We start from the raw sequence: 16385 nt of genomic DNA on the forward strand, positions 1-16385 counted from the left end.
GCGGCGATAAAACGAGGAAGATTTTGACGTCGCGCTGGCTGGGAATCCGAGTCCGAGACCGAGAAACGCTAGACGAGATGCGTGATCATGATCGCGATAATGATGGAGATGGGGCTAAAGCCCCAAGTCTTCGAGTTCTCCCCGAACTGCGGCTCTCTCGGCTAGGCACTCGCTCTCTCGTTCGCCGCCGAAGTGTGTATCTGTGTGTGCTCGGCGCTTCAGTGTGTGTCTGTAGCCGAGCCGAGTATCTGAAGTATCGGAATCAGGTAGAGGTAGACAGAAAGGCGTTAGTCGTTCAACAGCGCTGATCGAGTTTAAATCTATAGCGAAATGAGCGGCGGACAGTGAGCCACTTGGCGTGAACCCAAAGCTTTCGAGAAAACAATTCTCGGGCCACCAAAAAAATACAGAAAATACAAAAAGTATCTGACTGATTCGCGTATCGTGAGGCGTGAAGATCGATCTCGATCCCTCCGAAAAAACAAAAAGATATCGGTGCGGAAACAAAGAAATTGAGGCATTTGAGGTTGTTGTGCGCGAGTGTGTGTCTTCTGCTGGGTGTGTGGAATGTCAACTGACGGGTTGTAAAGGGAAACCCTGAAATCCGAACAGCCAGCCAAAGCAAATAAAGCTGTGAATACGAAATAAGTACAACAAACAGATACAGATACAGATAGAGAAACAGATACTGGCGATGCCTTGAGATACAATTTAAAGAAATACAGTGCGTGAGTGTCAGTTGGAAAATATGTGGATAATCTGCCAGCCGTCAGCCGAAGGAGCCGCCGGGTGACAGGTGCACCGCCCAGAGCCACCCAGATCCCGATCCGCATCCAGATCCTAACCCCGTGTCATGTGCCGCGGCTTTCCAATCCCAGCCACATCTACCGACCAGGTGCGCCTCGAATGCGGCAACACTATTTTCAACAAGAACTCGATCTACTTCATCTACAATTATCGAAGGAAACAGAAAACAGTAGCCGAGCCGACATCCCTATCAGATATTTACACAAGCGTGATTTATTTGAAAAGCGAAACGACCGGAGCGCCATAAACATCTGTAAATTGTGCAAATATATCCAAGTGTAACCGAAAGCCGCTCGCCGCGATAACGGATCCCATTCCCATTTTGATTTTGATTCTGATTCTAATACTGAATTCCCCAAAAACCGATCCCGTCATAAATTCAGTGGAACGAAAAGTGTACGAGACAGTTGGTCGCTCCTATTTTGCTTGCTTATTCCGGGCTATCCATCACACGGCTTTCGAATTAATAACCGAACACATGTCGTATCGATATTCGACTTGAGCGATACGGGCACCAAACGGGAGATCCAATATCAAGCGATACCACCACTCGACCATAGGAAACTTTATAAGACTGAGGTGAGTGCCAGTGCCGGGCCTTCGTCCACAAGACCTAAGCTTATGTAAATGTGTCAGAAAACTGAAAAACTGAAAGACAGAAAGGGGCGGAGGTGAATATCTGAACTTGTGAGAACTGCACACAAGACGATTGCATAATGACATCGAATGCACCCATTCGATATGTAAAAGCCAAGTTCATTTGATATTGATCAAATAATTGGCGGTGCGAGGAATTTTCGGGTTGTTCGCCTTGTCGATGGCATGTGGCATTCAGTATTCGATATTTGAGAGAACTCAAATTGCTCTTCGCCAAAACTTGGCTATTCGAATTGGTAATGGGATATTTGGCAAATGTGGTTCGGCAGAAATTATGTTAAAGTCAATTGGTTGGGAATATTCTGATCCAGTAACTCTTCTTTAATTGATTCAATTTAAATAATATTTAAATATTACAATCTATGAAAAATTTAATTTAATTAAAAGTTTATGCTCAGTAATAAAATCAAGATTAGACTTCGTTAAAATGGTCACCTAGAACTAGAGTTTAAATTGTATTTTTAGGTCTTTAAAAAAGGTTCTAAGTAATTTTTTTTGGTAATTTATAGTTACCAAATATCAAAATAAGTGTTTCCGAAGACCTACCTTTCCTTATAAATATGGCCTTGACTTAAATCAACCTGTTGCTAGGACAATTTTGGGTTGCGCTTAATCAAAATATTTCCCCACGTACATCATAATCGTATTGTACTCTGGCCAGGGATCCTATTCCAAGAACTTCCCTGACCTTTGTTGGCCAGCACAATAAAGTACCGTTTTGATACACAACTAATATTATAGATGGGAACCTCTCAAAAATCTTTAAAAAAAGGAGAACATAAAAAGCGGCGGCAAAGACAAAACAAAAACGTCAATATCCTGGCACATAAATAACCCAGCAGAATATAGTCTTCGATTCTATTGTATCCGCTGGGTGCGTGAGTGTCCAAGGGTTTTGTGCCCACGTTGGCGTTTATTATTAACCAATCTAATTGCTGACGTTGTGCGGCACAGATTACTATGCTATATCTTGATTTTTTAGTATTGGGTAACCGGAATAAAACGTTAATCATTAATAATAAAAATGTGTCAATTTGCGAAACATTTCGGAGTCGTTGGTGCTGCGACAAAGAGCTGAAATTTGAACTTTAGCAGGCACTTGCGACATTTCACAGCTCGGATTGAGCTGAGTGCGAGCTATATAGATATTATATATATTATGATATCTGGTGTCTAGTGCGCGTAGTTTCACTGAATGGACAGCGAGCTTGGAAATCCCGGATATCGCCTGGCATTCATCGGACCGATCGGTCTAGGGGAAACCCCCTCTTCGGGGCAGGTAGTAAAGAACCTATAAATACGGCTAAACTCTGGCTGGAACTGAAACGGATAACTGAAAACTGAAAACCACACGCAACCACAACCCACGGCATACGAAATTCTGGGAACATATTAAAAACAAACAACAAATTATGAACAAATCATAAACATATTTATGAAATTTAATTTCATTCACCCTTTCCATGGTTTTCCCCTCCAATTTCCTAAGTTCAACCAATTTTCCCGTCGACCCGACGTTTCTTATCAGAGGCCCAAGATCTTGTGTGCACCCCCCAGCGTGTGCCATCTTTTCGAAAATTCCAATTTCCAATTTAACCATTTAACCGAAAGATCCCGATCCCGATTCCCAATCCCTTTGCGCTTAAGCGCCCTGTCATATAACAAATTTTTGTTTTTAGTACAAGATAAGATGGTAATCTTTATGTGAAAAACAACATGTAATTTGTTCTAGGTGTGTGCGTGTGCGTATGGCGTACCTTTCTCAAACTCATCTTGAGATAAAATCTCGGAAATTTATAGCCTATAACCAAAATATATAGAATACTTCTAATAATTTTCATAAATTTTCCAGATAGGGTTTTTGAGCATTTGCCGCCTGTTTGTAAATCAAAGCGTTATAGCTATAGCGTTTGCGATAAGTGGAAAATATGACGATCGAAGCTACTCTAATAACCGAAAAGTACAAAAAAAAGAATTGGGGGAATGGTATGGGGCTATATTGAATTTCTATTCGTAGACACAAAACGATAAACCTGGTCCCAAAAGATCGTGTGTCAGTGCAAAAGGTGCAATGTCCGCCTGCGATTGCAACACTTGCCGAAGAGCAAGTGAGAGGGGTGGTTGTTTAGAGTGGGAGGGGTGGTAGGGAGAGGGAGTTCGAGGCTCGGGAGAGAGAGCCACCATTTTTTACCGGCACCTTTCACCCCGTAGGACCATAGCCATAAAACTTTTGGACCGGCGCTCTGCGCTGCTCTCTTTATTTTCTCAAATGGGCCAAAAGGAAGCGACGTCGATCTGCCGCTGCGCTGCCACTGCCTCGGCCGCAGTCGCAGTCGCAGCTACCGCCGCTGTCGACGTCGCTTACCTGCCGAAGAAGAAGAGCCAGCGTTCAGTCGCGCAGCGCACGTCGTCCAACGCACACACGCTCAGAGACGCACACATATAAAGAAAGATACCGCGAAAGATACAGATACCAGATATTATCTGTCAGATACGAAAGAGTTGGACCCCTATAGTCGTCCCGCTTGCACCCATGGCCGCCTGAGTGTGAGTGCAAGAGCGGATTGAGTGGAATACGATCTCGGTCCCAGTCCGAATCGAATTCGGATTCGGATCTGGAATCGAAATCGGAATCCACATCCGAGTCCCTAGTTCTTAGCACATCCCGAAGCTATAACCCTTGACTTAACCCATGTTTTCGTCTCTTTTCAGAGTTGCAAGCGACCATGCGCGCATGGCTTCTACTCCTCGCAGTGCTGGCGACTTTTCAAACGATCGTTCGAGTTGCTAGCACCGAGGATATATCCCAGAGATTCATCGCCGCCATAGCGCCCGCGCCCGTAGCCGCTCAGAGTCCGCCAGAAGGATCATCTGGTTCCAGATCGGGCGGAGCATCAACCAGCACAGCATTAGCAAAAGCATTTAATCCATTCAACGAACCCTCCTCCTTCAGTGATAGTGATAAAAGCCATCTGAGTAAAAATCAAAGCAACCGCAGCAGCAACAGCAAAAAATCACATAGCAAAAGTGACGCGAACAATCGACAGTTCAACGAAGTGCATAAACCAAGAACAGACCAATTAGAAAATTCCAAAAATAAGTCTAAACAATTAGTTAATAAACCCAACAACAAAATGGCTGTCAAGAAGAACCATAGCCATCATCATCGGAGTAGTCATCACCAGCACAGGCAGCAGCCCAGAAAAGGAGCAGCCTCATCCACAGAATCTCATCAATCGTCGATTGAATCAATCTTCGTGGAGGATCCGACGCTGGTGCTCGACCGCGAGGTGGCATCCATCAATGTGCCTGCGAATGCCGGCGCCATCATCGCCGAGCAGGGCCCGTCCACCTACAGCAAGGAGGCGCTCCTTGTCAAGGACAAGCTCAAGCCGGACCCCTCCACTCTAGTCGAGATCGAGAAGAGCCTGCTCTCGCTGTTCAACATGAAGCGGCCGCCCAAGATCGACCGCTCCAAGATCATCATCCCCGAGCCGATGAAAAAGCTCTACGCCGAGATCATGGGCCACGAGCTCGACTCGGTCAACATCCCCAAGCCGGGACTGCTGACCAAGTCGGCCAATACAGTGCGAAGTTTTACACACAAAGGTGAGTTTCCGATTTTAATATATTTTAATAGCCATTTAATTCACAACCGGAAGCGGATATATTACTTAGAGGATGCCTCTTCCGTTTTTTTCATTGTAGAATTATCTATATCATTTTGAAAGGCAATACTTAAACGGTTTAAATATTTTGTTAGCTAAAAATAATGATAGTCCTGCTTTTTGTATTAAAATATCACTTAAAACGGGTTAAATTCATTTTCAGAAGATATTTTAGTTACTACTTATTAAAAACTTGGATGATTTAATATGTAGCCTTTAGTATGAACCAATATCTAAATTTAAGATATGCAGACCTTTATGGATTTTTCTGTTTTAGTGGCACTCTTTGAGGCATCTTTTGAATATATTTTAAACATATATCGTCAGAATTATATTGCCTTTTTATAAGAAGAATAATTTCCATTTTGATGGAAGAATGTTGATCCAATAAATTGTATACATACTGGTTTATCTAGATCGTTTGATACATATTTATTTTGCGAAAAGATTAAAAGGTATATTTAAATGAAAGAACTAGGAAATTTGATTAGGAAATGGATATACATATAGGCCAAGAATATTATAAACAGAGCAACTTGCCTACTTTATTAGGACATACAAATGTAATCCAATCCATTTTCGATTACTTCCTATACCTGGGTTTTCCACCTGCTCTTTGCGCACCGCCAAAAGGCTTCGATCTGTATTACCCCTAATTTATATATTCCCACTCATCGCAACGCGTACTTTCCGCTACCAAAATGCGAATGAAGACCGAATCGGATTTTCCCTGAAATTCTAGTTCATCTAAGCGATTTGCATACCTGCTCTTCTCCTACATGAACACCCCGATCCTGCGATCCCCCGATCCACCCCTCATATCATTCACGCAAGCGCTGTGAAATCACGCGGAAATTCCACGGCTTTTCCAAATGAACAGCTAAAAGGACACGAGAGTCCTTTTACCTGCTCTTCCGCGACGACAGCCCGGCAGTGACCTTGAAATTTTTCCCCGGAATTACACCAGGAACGTTTAGCGCATGCGCTAAATGGCTTTTATATTGTATTTGTAGGAATAACAATTATTATTAAAGCGTATTTCGCATTATTTTCCGCAGGATTATATGGTCGAACAATAAAGCAGTTAGGAGCAGGTAAACAGGCAACACACAAACCAAGTGTCTAAAGCCAAGTGTCTAAGCCGACTGGCGAGTCGAGTTTGTCTTGGTTACGGTTCAGTTTTTGGCCACGTCCTAAGGATGCGGCATCTGTGCCGTTTTCGGTCTTCAGTTTTGGGTTTCGGAACCCATCCCTCCGCCTGATTCTCGCTTCCCAAAAGAATTTACGACTCGCTTTTCTCTTTGTGCGAGGTACTTGAGAGCGGCGTCGATTCAAATTAAGATTTCCTCGGCAAGCGTGCAGAGTTTGCACCTTGCCGGTGTATATATACATACTCGTATAATATACAGATCCCAAAAGGTAGGCCGGGGTGGGCCAGGGTCTTTAGCACAGGCGCCAGTCGTAAAAAGGCGGCTGGACAACTGGAACGTGCGATTTTCGACCTTCTTTGTCCCAGATTTCCCGAATGCACTTTCCACGCTCTCGAGCGGTGGGTGTATTTAAGCAGGGGGTACTTACTTACTCAGCAATCCAGAAACCAGGAATACAGGTAGTCGGACTCTCTGGCCGACCGAAGGTGTGTCTAATCGTCTGGCAGGAGATCCGAGCCCGCTTTATATCACCTGATCCGCCGGATCGTCCGGCTTAATTCGCTGATTCCGATTTAGGGGGGTATAAAACAGGCAGGTGATAGATAAGGCTTGGTTAACATTCTTAAAAAACAGAAATATACAATATTTGCGAAATCAAAAAATGAATTATTTTATGGAACTTGGAGAAATGATAACATAAACATAAATCTTTTATGTACCCAGTATTTGAATATTAGATGATTTATTTAAGGGCAAAGGGATATAACTATTTTCTAAAAGCTTAGGGAGTGGCAGGAAATATATTTTTTATTATCATTTACTTTATATGTTTCTTAAATTAAATATTTCTTTTGAAAGGGCTTTTTAAGTAAGGCAACTAGGCGAACATAAAAAGAATTAATTATTTAGATATCATCAATTTTGTTAATATTACTTTTAATCCTCATTTTCCAACACCAAACTTACCTGTTACCCCCTTTTTCTCCCATTTCCAGATAGTAAAATCGACGATAGATTTCCGCACCACCACCGGTTTCGTCTGCACTTCGACGTGAAGAGCATTCCCTCGGACGAGAAGCTGAAGGCCGCCGAGCTGCAGCTGACGCGGGACGCACTGAGTCCGCAGGTGGTGGCCAGAACGTCGTCGGCGAACCGCACCCGCTACCAGGTGCTCGTCTACGACATCACGCGGGTGGGGGTGCGGGGCCAGCGGGAGCCGAGCTATCTGCTGCTGGACACCAAGACGGTCCGGCTGAACAGCACGGACACGGTGTCGCTCGATGTCCAGCCGGCCGTGGACCGGTGGCTGGCGAGTCCGCAGCGCAACTATGGACTGCTCGTCGAGGTGAGGACGGTGCGATCGCTGAAGCCGGCGCCACATCATCATGTACGCCTGCGCCGCAGCGCGGACGAGGCGCACGAGCGGTGGCAGCACAAGCAGCCGCTGCTCTTCACCTACACGGATGATGGGCGGCACAAGGCGCGCTCCATCCGGGATGTTTCCGGGGGAGAAGGGGGCGGTTCGGGGGGCAAGGGCGGAAGGAATAAGCGGCAACCGAGGCGACCGGCGAGGCGCAAGAATCACGACGACACCTGCCGGCGGCACTCGCTGTATGTGGACTTCTCCGATGTCGGCTGGGATGATTGGATTGTGGCACCGCTCGGTTATGATGCGTACTATTGCCACGGCAAGTGCCCCTTCCCGCTCGCCGATCACTTCAATTCCACCAATCATGCTGTGGTGCAGACCCTGGTGAACAACATGAATCCCGGCAAGGTGCCAAAGGCGTGCTGCGTGCCCACGCAACTGGACAGCGTGGCCATGCTCTATCTCAACGACCAAAGTACGGTGGTGCTGAAGAACTACCAGGAGATGACCGTGGTGGGCTGTGGCTGTCGATAGATTCGCACCAGGAGCACCACTTTTCTATTTCTATATAGGAAAAATGGAAAATGGAAAACGAAAGGAAATCGCGAGCGAGAGAGCATCAAATGCTGTTTGGTTCCAAGCCGTCAATGCTTTAAACACAACGCAAACAAAATGGACTGAATATTTGAATTTTAAGTGTAAATCGTTAGACTTTAATCGTATAAAAAAGGCGGCAGCCACGCCCCCACGCCCACGCCCCCGCAACCACAAGAAAACACCGCCCACCTACGGAGCCTCTGTCGATTTCCCCAGCCAGGCTGAGGAAAAATCCTAGATCAGAGCGATTTTGAGAGCGCAGAGTCCACTGTATATAGCCGCCATGCCACGCCCCCCTTAATCCCCACCACCCCAAGCCCATCCGTCAGATACTTCAGATATTAGATACTTTCGTATCTGTGTGAGCTGCTGCTGCTGAAGATACAGAAGAAGGAGAAGAAGAGGATTACGTGTAAGAGTTAAATCGACCAATTGAACAAATTGTATAAAAATGCTAATATATATATAAATATTAAACAACTATATCGATGCGAACTGGTATCTACTGTATGTACATGTTTGTGGAAAGGAGACCTATTCTACTAGCCGTTTTTTGTTAATAATTTTATAAAGCAATAGCAATCCATTTGTAAATTAACTAGCGCGAGTATAATCGAATAATGACTTGAAATTACTTAGGAACTATCAGTCCTAAACACATAGTTTTAGAAACAGATATTGTATATGTACTAAAAATACCTATATACTTTATACACACACACTCATCCATAAGCACACACACATACAAAACAAACACATATCGACGAAAGGGTATTCAAGCTTCGTTCCGAATTCAACTAAACGTAACTGTATAAACAAAACGTATGCTCTATAAATATATGAATAACTATTTACATCGTTATGCGTTCTAAGCTAAGCTCGAATAAATCCGTAAACGTTAATTAATCTAGAAACTTAAGACCTATCGCCTAAGCTCAGCATGTTGGATAAATTAATAGAAACGAAAGAAACAAAAAAAAACAAAAATCACACAAAAAGAAAGTCCGATGAATGGAAAATATCGATTCGTGCCTGATGTTGCAGAGCACGATTTGTATATGTAATTTTTCATATAAACTTTATTATTTTATTTATTTAAAACAAAGCATATTTTTGATGACGACGATGATGATGATGAGCGGGAGCGAAAAAAAAAAGAAAGATGAAAAATATAAAAGAAAAACAATTTATTAAAAGAATAAGCAAAGTTGATTTATTTATTTTAGATTTGAGTTGGGGGAAAGAAGGAACTTAACTAAAAAGTAATTTTTGTAATATTAAAAAAAAATGATCCTTCGAGCCGGATTTGAACCAGCGACCTATGGATGTCTACACTCGTTGCACTTCTACAGTCCACCGCTCTACCAACTGAGCTATCGAAGGTGTTGTCAGCTCAGGTGCTAGTTCGAAATTTTGTCACCTTATCAAAATAAATTCAGCAAGTACTAAGCAAAAAATCAAATCAAGCGAAACAATGGCAAAACGCTTATCGCAGCATTAAAAGCGCCAACAACAAAACTGTCACAGGTAATACCCCAGTACGTGTTGATAAGAAAACCAAGTGCCAAAGCTATAGATTAAAAACATAAGAAAAAGGCATAGCATTTAGTGGAGAGGTGGAAAACCAGCTGCAAAAGCTCAGCTCAACGGGTAATTTGTTAATTAAATGAGTCCGCTCGGAACGACTGATAACGATCTGCATGCATATCAACTTCTCTAGAACTGTCTAAAACGTAACAAATTGCTGGCAAATGAAACGATAGGAATCTGGAATAACTATTCAAACAGCTGAATGAACTTTGATGCTGATAAGGGTGGGTAATAAATATTAATTATACTACATTTCAGGTCAACAGCACATTTTTCGTATTCCCAGTTGATTGTTTAAATCAATGTCAAGTGATTGAAATTGCACAACAACTTGAAATGGTCAGAAGGTAAAAAAAAAATATTTTTAAGAGTTCCAAGCTAAAACTATTTTTCTAGCGAACTTTTTTTTAATTGAAATGATGAATGATATATTTACTATATGAAAAGTGTATTTTCAGCTGAATTTAAATCGCAGAATTGAGAGCATACAAAGCTGATAAGAATGGGGATTGCCCTATACTCAGCTTTAGTTTGAAAATCCCGATTTGACCTTGGTCTATTAATAGCCTTAGCGATTAAATGCTATTACAAAACTAAATGAAATGAAAATCAAGCGAAAGATGCAATTCCGTCGCAAGAAGGTTTGTATGAGTCATCTCCTCTGGGTTTATCGGAAGAGTAAATTAATTTACCCATCCCATCCCATGCGGCAAAGTGTATTTTTTTGGGCTCAATTAAATGACTCATCAGGTGGACGATATCGAGGCTCTTGGTCTTTTCAGTTGACTTGCCACACACAAGGCGTCGGAAGATAAAGTCCACTTAGGGGTCTTACGCCTTGCCAAAATATTTCTCGGTTTTCCTAGGAACTTGGCAATTTTTCGTAGGCCATTCCCAGATCTGTTGAAGCGATAGTAGAACGCCCACATATTGAGATTGGGACTGGGAAAATTCATTCAATCATAGCGGGAAATTGATACCAAGATCAAGAGCTCTCACCGACCATTTGAGATCGAAGACCGCTGATAAGCAAAACTTGGTGGAAATTCGAAAAAAGGGAGAAACTAAGCCGAGAGCCGATTCCTAGTCATTCTTAAAAATTATGAACATTTGTTGTAACATACCTGAGCAAATTACGAATAACTAACCCTCGCCGCGGGAATCATTTTTCCTTATCTAACAAGACGTTTTGAGCAATCGATCCACATGCACACTCACAGTCGAGGCCTCGGAAAACCTTACTCAATGGATCACACACAAGTCGCCGCTCATGGCGCTTAGCCATCCCGCTTTACCGCTTTCCCTGTCCCTCCGCTCACCTGTCCCTCATCTTCATCTCCCGAGCCTCACCTGCCCCTCATCCCCGCATCCCAGCAGCCCTGCATCTGTGTGTTTTCCTCGGTAATTATCCGTAAGCTGTCAGTTTTTTCGCTCCGCTTCCTCCGATGCACTTCTTGGCTAACATTTTTTGACCATCGTAAGTGAATATTAGAGATGACACACCGCAAAAGTATCGAATCTATAACAATCTACAAATCGTTTTTCTTTAATGTAAAAATTATAAATAATATAAAACAAATTTAATTTATTAGTTTAGAATTAATAATATTTAATTCAACTTCTGTTGAAACTAATTCTAAAATAACATTTATTTATTTTTCGGATTTTATTTATTCTTTCTTTTATTTTAGTATCACATTTAACTTTAATTCTGATTATTTTTTTTCGAAATATTTTAAAAGTTTTGTTACTATTCTGCTTTCCTATATAAGAGCTGCCATCCCTAATTAATACACATATATAAAGAAACCAATATTAGTTGTATGGCCGTTTTCGGGTTTTCGTTTTTTATGACTTGCCGCATTTTTGGCATCCTAATTGGTTTGTTAAGTATGTATTTCCCTGGACCTACCTTTTGGGCCGTCAAAAATTGCCCTCTGTCTTATCGGGAACACACTTTGTCCGAGTGCTGCTGCCGAGATACAAGGTGGTATGTGTCCTAGGCCCCCGGCCGAGTTCTCTGGACCTCTGGCCACTCGCCTGATAAGACGGATCGTGTCTTCTGCGCGCCTCTGGCATGATTCACTTGGTTAGGGTTCCCGAATCCCAATCCGAGTACGAGTCCCCGGCCCACAGGCGATGCTGCGTAGATGGTATAGGTGTATTTGGTGCATTTGGTTCCCCGGGGAGATGACTCACGGGCGGCGTTTACTAGGTGGCCACGTTAATTGTCGCCCCCGATACGCACTGTCTGTGTTTACACCCGTCGCCGTCCTTTCATCTGGCCGAAAAGTAAAAACAAAAATACAAGAAATCAGAAAAACAATCGCCTCTCACATTCGATATTCATTGCTGGCTCTGCATAAAGCGAAGCTCATTTTCCCCCCAAGACGCCTGCTCGCCATCGAAATACCGCCACTTAAATTTGTCTCCGCTGATAAGTTGTCTTTCACTCGGATTGTTTATGAACTCGTTTTGCAGCGAGCCATATATATACCTTCGATAGCTCAGTTGGTAGAGCGGTGGACTGTAGATTGGAATTACGAGTGTAGACATCCATAGGTCGCTGGTTCAAATCCGGCTCGAAGGATTTTTTTTATTTTTTTTTTTTAATTAACTTTAAAAAGGATAAGCCGATACTCAAAACTTATACTCGAACTTATAAAGTCGAACAGTCAGAAAAATACTTTCCTTTTTGTAAAGAAATTTTCATTTCGTCGCCTTTTTGATTGAAGTGAGTACTAGGCTTCAGTATTAAACATTTGTTTGTGAAAACTTGTGATTTGATTTTTTGAACTTCTATTGTCAACTTTTTAAGGAGTTGCTTATGGTTTTAAAATGTAGGCAAGTTAATAATAATACAAATTTTTTGTAAGAGAACCATACTCTTCATGTTATGTTGAACAAAAAATAACTTTAGTTTTAAAACAATACATTCTGTATATTTTCCTATATGAAAAGCAACATTTTGACCTTTTATAAAATAAGGAAAAGAAAAAACCATACATCAAGCATTTATTCTTTTAAAAGACAACCTCAAAAGAATACTCTGATAAATCTGAATCAGATCATAAAGGAGAAAACAAATTGTAACAAAAATTACAGCCCTCAATTTGCATTTGTCCTTTCACAAAGGACCGGCCAGCCACAAAGCCGAGAGCCAAGATCCAGAATAATAATAACAACTGGCAGCCAAAAAGGCAACAAAGGCTGGAGCATCAGCATAAATGTGCAGACTTTTTGACTCACAATCGATGGAATCGAATACAAAACCGACTCTACAGACGTCCTGCCGCTTTGGCTGCCGTTTTCTCTGGCTCATCCGGCTCCTCCGCCCAAAAACAGATGCTATCAATACATCATTTGCCTTTGTGCGGCTGTCACAAATTCATTCACCTGTTCTCGGGCCACGACTTCATCATCAGAAGCCCGAGAAGCCGGAGCAGCCGAAGCAGCCGGGCATCCAGACAATTATACTGCGTTGATCTCCAATTAGGCTGTCGAAACTCCATTTACACGGCCAACGGGCGTCCCATAAAACATCAAGACTGGGCCTTTTATACATACGCTTATAGGGGGGGAAATATGAGGGCATAAAGGCAACAGATTCAGCTCTCTCGTTAAGTTGCAAGTCATCATCGCATCTCCTCCACCATCATCCTCAGCGGCGAGTTAAGTAAATACAAATATGAATGAATATGAATTGCTCACTGGCTCCTTGTGAAGATCTGGATCTGCATCTGGATCTTGGCAGATCATCATCCGGCATTGTCTCAGCCGTCATTCCCCATTCCCCCTACCAAAATTCAAGTCGAGTGTTCGGGCGTACAACTCAAGAGTGTTTGCCCTTTCAGCGATCTCGATCCCGATCTCTTGGCCATATAACAGTTGCACTTTTGCCTCGCTGAAGTTCGAAATTCGTGTAATTTCTTAATGGCTCGAAAATATACCGACATTGCTGCACACATACGTTGTATATTCCTGGGCTCTGAAGCCATATATATGTATAAACGGATCTGGTGTGCTCGACCTTAATTAGTTCAACACTCGTTAGATATTCTGCAAAGCCACAGGCATTCGCCAGTGCGCATTTGCATGCCGATGATTGTGATTATGACGTTGGCATGCCGTCGAAGAACTTAATACTCGCCTTGGAGAATGGCTTTTTCCTCATTACTGAAATTCCAATGGATCATAGTTTGCCGAAAACAGACAGTACAGGTACCCTACAAAAATGTTCAGTCACTTTAAAAGATTAGAAAAAAATGTTTGTAGAATTTAAATAACTTTCTAAACATATTTTATTGAAAAATAAATATTCAATAATTATTGTTTTCGTAGCATTTGCATTTAAATAAAGAAATGCATTCAAATATTCTTAAATTAATAATCGTTTTGAAGCTTTCTTCACATTTTTTGTGTTCCAGTTATAAGCATTTTAATTTCATTCGCTTAAACCTTAATCGTTTGCCTTCACCTACTCAAATCTTCATTGTGCCTGGCTAAAGCACTTAATACCGTGCATAAAGCCAAAGTCTTGGCACTTTAATAACCACACATAGCCGGGTGTTAAAATGGGGCGCCACAGCCATGGAAAGCCAGTGTGGTTTGCAGCGCGTCGCTTTGTCTGCAGCTTCAGCTGCGGCTGCTGCTGCAAAAAAATAACAAACAAAATAAAGACTGAGAATGCTTTCCAGCTTTCCCCGACAGAAGAGGAACGTTCCCGCCGGGAGCAAGAAATCTTATTAAAGCGTAACTAAATGCCACGGATTAATGTCTAACAGGCGGTGGCAGGCAACAGGTGCTGCGCATAAATGCCAGTTTAGTGGCCGGTCTGACAGCAGGACATGCTGGGAGGAAGTGGACTTGGACCCCACATGAGGATGCCGATGGGGCATAAGCATATAAGCCTTGGCCGGCTAATGAAGGCCACTGCAAACGGCAGCAAGTTCGCTGCCTAAGTCACTCGTTAGAAGCTGGCGGCAAGTTCGCTGCCTAAGTCTTTCGTTTGAGGCTGGCGGAAACGAATGCGCTGGATGATCGCCTGAAACGCAGGCAGTAGCAATTGCATATTTGAAATGTAATCAAATCAAAACAAAAACAAAACAATTAATCAGCAGAAAATGGCAAAATGGCAATGACTTTGCCTGTGAAGCGAATATATTTATATTTAATATCCAATTAGCATATCCGAACGTGTGCCCTGCTATTCAAATGAGGCGAGAAGTTAATTGAATGTGAATTCATTGCTTTGCTGCATGTTCGAGCCGTGTGAACTCAGCTGGAGTTTTGTGTCTTCTAGAAAATTTTATTCGTTAGCCGATTTAATACCAAGCGGCACTCGCTGTGACATTTATAGGCATGTTTCACAAGCCCTAATGACTCAACCGAACTGGATCATAAAATATCTACTTTATTTCCTGCTCCAGCCACGTCGCCTGCCATCAGAATCAATTCGAAATTTATCTTTACAGTTATACATAAATTAGTATTTAATTGTCCCTTTATTTGCAAAATGTATAATAAAACGGTTGCCAGACAAAACAAAGAGAAACTGCAGTGAAACTAGATGTATGCAAATATTTTTTATATATTTTTTTAATTAATCGGGATATTTTATTACCGGAACATTGATTAATGAAGGTCTATGGCTCGTATTTCAAGCCTTGTTAGTAAAAATATTATATTGGTCTGTAAATTATAAATTAGTTACAAATAAATTTTTATGGGCCATTTCAATGCAAATAAAGTAATTAGTGAGTGGAACGCCATCAACTAGTTGGAAATAATGTTAATGGAAGTAAAGATATCTTGTTTAAACCAATCTGGCTATTTTCATATGAAAAATGATAATATTTGCCCACATTTAACCCTTATTGAGTGTTTCATCATTCCCCACTTCAAACCCACTAATCCCGTAGTCACTACAAGTTCTCCCTTCCAGTTCGCCGTCACTAATTGCATTAAATAAACAAAATAGTTGCTTATATGCGTAATTATGAATCGCATCAGTCTGAGCAATTTTCCAAGCTGACCAAAGCCCCCTTCCCTTACGGATCATTTCAAGCAATTAATAAACTAAAGACTGCATTTGAATTTTCAATTTGACACAAGCTCCCCGCGTCCGAACGCTGAGTGTTAGTTTGATTTATCATTTGCTAATTGAAAAATTATACTGTTTTGTATTTGTCAGGCAGTTAGTTAAAATGTTGTCATGTGGGGGTGAATGGGGAGGTGGGGACCACTGACAGTGCCAATTTATTGAATGATTAGACTCGGAATCAAGCGCGCACGTTGTAAATGATACCGACGACCGAGGAATTTTTCCTAGGAATTTTGATTGAGTTGAATAAGCAATCGAATGGCTGATTTTCGTATTTAATATGTAAACGAATTGTGTAAGTGGCCGGCTAAAAATAGCCGATTGGCATAGCAGACTTACCGACTGACTCGTCAAATTCCAGCCCTGCAATTCCGAGCAATCGAGAGACTTAGGCAATGAACTTGTACGATCTCGAACACAGAACTCCGGCTCATTGTTATCCT

The 16385-nt window shown here is 42.0% G+C and overlaps 1 protein-coding gene and 2 non-coding genes across 4 annotated transcripts in view; 2 read left to right on the forward strand and 1 right to left on the reverse strand.

The window, feature by feature from the left end:
- Positions 1 to 9286, forward strand: part of dpp (decapentaplegic morphogen) — a 37608-nt gene extending 28322 nt beyond the window's left edge. The window contains exons 1-3 of one of the 2 annotated variants that reach the window (XM_017150593.3): positions 283 to 1386; positions 4177 to 5073; positions 7279 to 9286. In XM_017150593.3, coding sequence (XP_017006082.2) covers positions 4191 to 5073; positions 7279 to 8186 — 1791 coding nt within the window. In that variant the 5' untranslated portion in view covers positions 283 to 1386; positions 4177 to 4190 and the 3' untranslated portion in view covers positions 8187 to 9286. Of the gene's footprint in view, positions 1 to 282; positions 1387 to 4176; positions 5074 to 7278 lie in introns of those variants that run through there. The other variant, XM_017150586.3, reaches the window with a different exon arrangement.
- A 254-nt stretch (positions 9287 to 9540) lies between these two features.
- TRNAY-GUA (transfer RNA tyrosine (anticodon GUA)) lies at positions 9541 to 9632 on the reverse strand. Its single transcript is given in 2 exon segments — positions 9541 to 9576; positions 9596 to 9632. It is a non-coding gene; the product is annotated as a tRNA-Tyr (tRNA).
- A 2703-nt stretch (positions 9633 to 12335) lies between these two features.
- Positions 12336 to 12429, forward strand: TRNAY-GUA (transfer RNA tyrosine (anticodon GUA)). The gene is made up of 2 exons: positions 12336 to 12372; positions 12394 to 12429. It is a non-coding gene; the product is annotated as a tRNA-Tyr (tRNA).
- Positions 12430 to 16385: the final 3956 nt, after the last annotated feature.

Source organism: Drosophila takahashii, chromosome 2L, assembly GCF_030179915.1.
Source record: "Drosophila takahashii strain IR98-3 E-12201 chromosome 2L, DtakHiC1v2, whole genome shotgun sequence".
In the NCBI taxonomy this organism is placed as follows: domain Eukaryota; kingdom Metazoa; phylum Arthropoda; class Insecta; order Diptera; family Drosophilidae; genus Drosophila; species Drosophila takahashii.